This window comes from Orbicella faveolata, unplaced genomic scaffold (genome assembly GCF_042242905.1).
Source record: "Orbicella faveolata isolate gen_17 unplaced genomic scaffold, um_ofav_v1 contig_24, whole genome shotgun sequence".
In the NCBI taxonomy this organism is placed as follows: Eukaryota; Metazoa; Cnidaria; class Anthozoa; order Scleractinia; family Merulinidae; genus Orbicella; species Orbicella faveolata.
Window position 1 is genome coordinate 12,550,001 of NW_028301552.1, and position 8,302 is coordinate 12,558,302.

The 8,302-nt window shown below is 37.4% G+C and overlaps 1 protein-coding gene across 1 annotated transcript in view; it reads left to right on the forward strand.

Annotated features, from left to right (window-relative positions):
- LOC149110431 (uncharacterized) overlaps positions 1-1,183 on the forward strand; it is a 1,400-nt gene extending 217 nt beyond the window's left edge. Inside the window, exon 1 of the mRNA XM_089292259.1 lies at positions 1-1,183. This exon is cut by the window's left edge and continues 217 nt beyond it. Within this exon, the coding sequence (XP_089148385.1) occupies positions 1-712 (712 nt within the window). The 3' untranslated portion in view covers positions 713-1,183.
- The last annotated feature ends 7,119 nt before the right edge of the window (positions 1,184-8,302 follow it).

Sequence of the window (8,302 nt, forward strand, 5' to 3'; positions counted from 1 at the left end):
CACCGCTCTACCGAGCACACAGGATGTCCAATTCCTCAGCGACAGCTATGATGCTCTTGTGAAGTCAGAATCCAGCTTGTCAAAAGCTCTGGATAATTTCTCTCGTAGGTTGGATTTATTGACAGTTAAAGTTGACAGAACTGACAAAGCTATCGACGAGATGCTCTATTACAGTTTTCAATATAACTTGAAGATCGTGGGCGTTCCACTAATATCAGAAAGAGAATCTGCACAAGACACCGCGGAATTGTGTGTGAAGCTATTTACCGGCCTTGGAGTCGATATCTCCTTATCAGAGATCGACATTGCTCATAGGGTCCCACAGCGAGATACTTCGACCGGTAATGGTAACCGAAGACGTCCGAACCCGATTATTTGCAAATTCACAAGAAGGATGATACGTGACAAAGTGCTCGCGTCAAGAGGTAACGCCAGTCGACTAACCACCGAGGGCCTGAATCTCCAGTCTTCTGCTGAAATTAATCGGATTGCAATTTACAGCCACCTTACACCGAGACTACAAGAGCTGTTACACTCAGCGAAGGCACACCAAAACACATACAACTACAAGTGGTGCTGGGCGAAAGGCGCAGCAATCTTCTTACGCAAAACGGATACTTCTGTGGCGATTCGTCTGGGGGCGATTGACGACTTAACTAAGTTAAGACTGCGTGAACGCCCTGAAGCTCGATCAGAGGATCCTTGCAGCTAAGTTAAACTACTGTTATGCTTTATAATGGTACTAATATGAAAGGCAGGAACAGAAGTACAGTGAATTCTATTAGATCTATACTGAAGATTTTACCGTATTATAGTTGTTCTGGATGTTTGGCAGAAATTCACGGCCAGTTTAATAGTTCAGTGTCGACCACATGTAAAACTAAAAGGGAATTAGAGAAACTTACTAGCTTATATGACTTAGATTTGTTTTCCTTAAATACAACCTTAGATTATAATTTGAACCCCGTTGATTACTCCTCTAACAGAATAACTAGTCGATATTTCTCCCCCCATAGTTTTAAGGAAATGAAAACGAAGTTGTCAAAAGATGAAACTATCTCTAGCTTTTCTATATTTCATAACAACGTAGTTAGCTTGAATCGTAATCTGGAAAATTTTCAAACTCAACTTTTGCGTGAAGTAGATTTTCATTTTAATGTCATCGGAGTTACTGAAACAAAAATCACCAATGTAAATTCACAGTTGTGCACCGCACATACACCTGGCTACGTATTTGAATATGTTCCAACACCTCTGGCGTCTGGTGGTGTGGGAATGTTCATTGATGAGTCACTTGATTATCGTGTTTTAGAAAGGACCTCCAATGAAGCTTTTCAGGTATTGTGGGCTTGAGAATAAGAAAAATGTTATTTGTGGAATCTTTTATAGACAACACAATTCTCCTGAAATCTTTCAATCATATTTTGATGAGACTATTGAAAAATTTGCGTCCTCTGGGAAATATATTGTGATCATGGGTGATTTCAATATTGACCTTTTAAAATGTGCGTCATCTTCGTATAGTCACGATTTTTTAACTTCCCTTCAAAGTTGTTTTCTCGTTCCCACAATTGACAAACCAACGCGTGTCCGCTCTACCTCCGCCACCCTAATTGACAACATTTTTATCAACAATCCTGATCAAGTTGTGGCTAGTGGAAATATCATCTCTGAAATAAGTGATCATTTTTCGCAATTCTGTATTCTGAAGTCTATGAGGGATAAAATTAAGATAAGAAAATTTAACGTGCGGGATTTTTCTAGATTCTCTAGGGACAGTTTTAACGCCGATCTGTCTAATGTGAACTGGAATACTCTCACAGATAAAAAACCGTGTGACGTGGACAATTTATTTTCTTCTTTTTACAACAAGTTTAACAAATTGATAAATAAACATGTACCTATGAAGACAATTTCAAACCGCAAAGCTAAACAGCTCTCCAAACCATGGATCACCAAAGGCATAAGAATCTCCATTAAAGTTAAAAATAAGTTATATGCGTCTGGTGACACCGCCAACTACAAAATTTATAGGAACAAAATTTGTACCTTAACGCGTTTAAGTAAACAGCAATACTATTCTAAATTTTTTAATGATAACCTAACTAATATGAAAAAAACTTGGGAGGGAATAAACAATGTACTTGCTCGTAAATTGAAGAACACAAAACCTATTACTTCTATTAAAGTCCCTACTGATAATGATTCTGTTACCTGTGACCATAATAGAATAGCCAACGTACTTAATGACCATTTCGCTTCTGTTGGACCTTAACTGGCAAATAAGTTACCAACCGTTCAGCGTAATTATTTTGATTCTATGAACTGATCTAACTCTCCCGATTCGTCGTTTGCTTTCAATCTAGTTACCCCAACTGAAGTGGAATTGGAAATTTTGCGCATACCAAATAACAAGTCTCATGGTTTATACTCATGTCCTACCCAACTGTTGAAGTACTCGTCAAACGTTGTAAGCAGTACACTTGCGGAAATAATAAATCTTTCTATTTCATCTGGGATGTATCCCACTAAATTAAAAATGGCAAAAATTATTCCTATTTTTAAAGCCGAAGATAACACTAATCCAAACAACTATAGGCCTATTTCTTTGCTGTCTAACTTTAATAGGATCTTCGAAAAACTGGTCTACTCCAGAATGGAATCTTTCATTGAGCAAAATGATATACTTTCTTCATCTGGCAATATGGCTTCCGCAAAGCGCATTCAACACAGCATGCAATTCTTGACATTGTAAGTACCATACAGGAAAATATGGACAAGCGCTTGTTCTCATGTGGTGTATTCATTGACCTGAAAAAGGCTTTTAATACCGTCGATCATAAAATTCTTTTACACAAGTTAGATCACTATGGTTTTCGTGGTGTTATAAATAAGTGGTTCTCATCTTACTTGGATGGTCGAACTCAAACTACGCAAATTGGCTCTTATATATCTAAAAGGCAAAATACCACTTGTGGTGTACCGCAAGGCTCAGTCCTAGGCCCTTAACTTTTCCTAATTTATGTCAACGATATCCAAGAATCCTCTGACAAACTTAAATTTTTTTTATTTGCTGACGACACGAATGCCGTATATGCTGACAAAAATCTTAAGTCTTTTGAGTCGACTGTAAATCAAGAACTCTGCAAGTTGTTCGATTGGTTAACGGCTAATAAATTAACCTTAAATATTAAAAAAAAACAAATTTCGTTATCTTTAGACCAGCTCAGAGAAAACTTACTTATCATCCCAAAATTATGATATTCGACAATGATCAACAAAAGAAGGTGGCTCTAGAATGTAAAGAATTTGTGAGATATCTAGGTGTAATAATTGACAATCATCTTTCTTGCAAACATCATATTGATCATGTAGCTATTAAAATAAGTCGAACTGTAGGATTGATTTGTAAACTACGACACTTTCTGCCAAGACAAACTCTTTTAACTATTTATAGATCCTTAGTTACTCCTTATTTAACTTATGGTTTGGTGGCCTGGGGCCAAGCATATAAATCACACCTTGAAAAGCTTCTCAAGCTCCAAAAGCGAGCTCTTCGCTTTATTTATTTTTCTGAGCGAAATCAACATACGATTCCTTTATTTATTGATGCCAGTGTTTTACCGTTAAAATTTTTGTATTATGAGCTTTTAGCTAACCTTATGTTTGAAATAAGACACAGAAATGCTCCTGGAAACATTCAAGATCTCTTTCAAGACATTTCTGATATTCATTCTTACAATACTCGATCCTCTGTCTTAAATAATTTATACGCACAAAGTTCTAGACTCTCACTTCAAGTGAATTCATTTTCTAGAATCGGAACAAAAATTTGGAATGAAATGTCTATATATTTAAGAAAGCTTCCAAAAAATGTCTTTAAGAGGAAAATAAAACAAATACTTTTTGAAATTCTAGCTTCAGAAGACTGTTATATTGATCTTACAGAAATCGTTCAAAAAGTAAAGCTGAATTTATTTTCCTCCTAGTATGTATTCATAAATACTCAATAATTTCGCTTTAGTGTATCTGTAGTCTCTCGTCGTAACTGTTGTTAATTATTATTTGTAATATCGTTAGTTTATTAGCTGTCTTTAGTCATCGTTGTCAATTCTAGTCTCTTTAGTTCTCTTGTTACCCTCAGTTGCATTTAGTAGTACCTAGTTGTATATTAATAACTCGTCCTAACATGACCCGCCTAGATTAGCTCAGCTATCCGCGGGCATGTTACAATTGTAATTTTAATTTGAGAACAAATAAAATGTATGTATGTATATGTATGTATGCATAAGCATAAGCATAAGCATAAGCATAAGCACAAGGAATGGAACTTTTCCATTTTCTTATGCTTATGCTTATGCTTATGTTGTGGATACTTGAATGTGAACCGGGCATACATAAGCATAAGCGTAAGCATAAAGAGTTTTCTTGTCAGCGGAATACACAAAAATAAAATCCAGGCCCGCTCTGTCACAATCTGTCAACTGAAAACATGGCGACGCAGGTGAAAGAAAAGTTGGCGGAATCTGTCCGCAATTATCCTTGTTTGTACGACAGGTAAGCTTACCTGAAACAAAATTCTCTGTCTCCCAGTTTTAATTCTTGTACAAGGTTATAATAATCGCCTTGTGTCTTTCTTCTCGTAAAAATGTCTCTTATGTCTCTTATTCTCGGTTTTCTTTGTGTTTTCTTTGCATAAGCAACGTTCTTCGATTTCTACGGCTTAACAGTAGCAACAATCCAATTTCGACTTCGTTATCCTGAGAGATGAACTGCGCCTGCGCAATAGCCATCCTTATGCTTATGCTTATGTAACCCCGGTTCACACATATTTTTCTTATATGCTTATGTTTATGCCTGTTTATGCTTATGCTTATGCTTATGCTAAAGTGTGAACCAGCCCTTATGCACTGGTGAGGACGACCATGACATAAGCATAAGCATGAGCATAAGAATATCAAAACCTTGCGTTCCTCTGAAGCCTGGTTCTCACTCGTGAGATAAGAACAGGCATAAGCACAAGCATAAGCACAAGGGAGCACAAGGATGTTCACATTAGCGACATTCGCATGCGCAGCGTGGGTCATGTCGGAAACATTCTCTTCCCCACTTCTATTCGTTTTAAAATGTGAAAAGAAACAGAGGCTCTGGAAAGGAGAATACGTAAGTGGAGAAACAACATGGCAGAGGAAGAAGCGCTATTTGCTGTGTTGATGTTGGTGAATACAACCAAAGTCCTGCTACACTTTATTTTAATAATCATTCCTTGTGTAAACAAACTCAGTTCGATTCGTACTTTTGCTTACCTGATTTCAAATTTAGCTCTCGTGCGATCTCGCTCCACGCCAACTCCTTTTTATGTGAGCTTTTGAAGTCAACCAACGATTTATCGTACAGAATTGGATAGCTCCGGGCAAGCTCTGCTAACCTCTCATCCGCCATTTTTGTTGAGCGAGAGGAGATCTGGAGAGTGTTATTCTGATTGGTTGAATTCCAGCGCTTATGTTTGTGCTTATTTCAGACCAGTTCCCACTAGTGAAATAAGCGTAATAAGCATACGCTCAAGCACAAGAAAAAGGAAAATGTTTCTTTTTCTTGTGCTTATGCTTGTGCTTATTTCATCTCAGTGCACGCTAGCATTTTCTTGTGCTTATGCTTGTGCCTATGCTTGTGCTTATTTCACAAGTTTGAATCAGGCTTATAGTGTTACACCAGAATATATTTCGCAAAAAAAGTGATATTAGTGTATCTAATACTTCTTGCTGTTTTACGTAAGCAGAGTGAAAAGTTATGATTTGTTTTGGGTTGTTTTGACGTGTGAAGCCAAGCATCACGAATGCACCCTATTACTTCGTCACGAAACTTCACGGAAAGGTATGAAACGTGACTCAGCAGTGAACAGTTTAGGCATTCCTTCGCCATTTCACCTTCTCTTCTTCTGAAGATAAAGGTTCTAGTGGTGAAGAAGACAAAGGCAAAAGTAGACATCAGTTGATACCGGTTTGAAAAAAAAGCAAGAAGGTAGGAACTCAAACGCAAATTATTAATCTGATTATGTCGACGATTGGCATTTTAATTAATTAATGTATGAATCACAAGACGAATGAAAGATCTGCTCGTCTGATATTTCAGTGATTTGCAGGGTTTACACATGCCACAAATGATTTACTTTTCCAAAGTGAAACAACCGTGTTACAGCGACTGTTCATTTTTCAATTAATGCAGATTTGGAGTAAGAAGAGTGACACAAGTATAAAATTAACAAAGTGAACAACAGTCAACGTCTGTACAAGTGACATTTTTTCCTTTTCTTTTTTTATACTGTAGAGTTCGTTTACATGTTATTTACTACAGTGAATTAAAGAAAAAAATATTTACAGATTAGAGACGTGACAAAAAAAAGAAAACGACCCTCGGGTTTATACTGCATTGATGATGTAAACTTCTCAACGTCCGTTAACGTTTGCACCCGAATAGGTTTCGCGAGAAGTGATATTCTTAATTAGTATCTAACACTTGCTTGCTTTGAAGGTTTAAGTGAGCACTGTGGAAGTAATGACTTATCGTAGTTTGTTTTCACGCGTGAAGCCAAGCATCACGAACGTACCATATCGTTCTGAAGTTTTGTGACGTAACGATATGGTGCGTTCGTGATGGTACGGAAATCAGTGCACAGGGGACCCGAACACTATATCAGCAGTAAAAATAAATGTACTGTTATTTACCTGTGTTCCTGTGTCGTTTTGAGCCGTTTAGAAGGGATCTGAATGAAGCAAAGGCGGTTGACATTTGCGAATATTATCTGGTCTGCCGCCTTGTAATTATGACGCTCCGATTATTTCAAGTTTCGCGCGGATGAGAAACTTCAGACGTAATCGGAGCGTCATAATTCGCCTTTGCTTCATTACGACTCAAAAAGACGTCTCACAAAGACAAGGGTAAATAGCAGTACATTTATTTTTACTGCTGATATAGTGTCGGGTCTCCTGTGGGAATGTATGAAGCATGTATGAGTCAGCAGCGAACAGTTTAGGCAGTCCTTTGCCATTTCACTTTCCTTTTCTTTTCACGTTAAGGGTCACATCTTCGGACAGTTTAACAATATTATGGGAGCGACAACATGACACGTTTAAAGCGAAACTTGAGGGATATTGCCACACAAAGAAAAAAACAACAAAAGAAACAAAAAGCAAACAAACAAACAAAAAAAAAACAAGAAAATATATATGTATACATCGTTCTTTAAGCGTGAGCGACCATATGACGTGTTTAAAGCGAACATGGCAATCGCGGGATACTGCCGCAACAAACAAGGCAAATTATACATGTACAAGACATTAGAGTGTGTTGAAAAGACATTCTAAAAATAAAATAAAAACCCAGTCAGTGGATAAAGTCAAGAAATTGTGATATTATAGACGATAAATAAAGAAGACAGTTCTCCAAGTTTAAGGTATGTGCGTTGTCCCAAAGTGGAGATATTCGTCTAAATGTTCCGCGCAAAATTATAGAGCCCAGTATTTGGCTATCTAGTCAGCTGATTATCTGAACCGAGCCAAAAAACATTGACACAAGCACTTTAACTCCTAAAATGGCTAAAAATCACGAGATCAGTGTATATTTTTCGACAAACGCGATCTAGCTTTATGTCATGCACCGCCATAACTCCGAAATTCAAAATGCGCTGGTTTCCAAACGAAGGACGCTATTGAGCTGGAAAGTTGTCAACAGATATAAATTTTATACCTCTTATGCCTGATGAGGATAAAACCTTTGGTGGCTCTTTAGTTTTGGATTTGGGAATTTGATGACGTCACTTGAACACAGTCCATATGATGCTTTTAAAACGAAAGAAAATATCAACCGGGCTAGCATTTTCAAGACCTCAGTCACAGTTTTTCACTATACGGACCTCTAAGCTGGCAAATAACACATATATACCTCGTTCTTTAAGCGTGAGCGGCAAAATGACGTCTTTAAAGGTCAACAAACAACACAAATATATATGTATACAACAATATGACGTGTTTAAAGAAAAGAAAATTTCAACCGGGCGAGCATTTTCAAGACCTCAGTCACAGTTTTTCACTATACGGACCTCCCAGCCGTGCAAGTTAACATGTAGAAAAGAAAATATCAACGCGAGGCCATTGCTAGAGTCTTAACTTACTACAGCTCGTTTTTTAAATGACGCTTAAACACAAAAGAAAATATCAACTGGCGGCTAGTGCCACAGGATCTTTATCTGGAGAGGAAGCCACATCAGCCTCAGCTGGTATTCATTCGGGTCCTCTATCCTGGT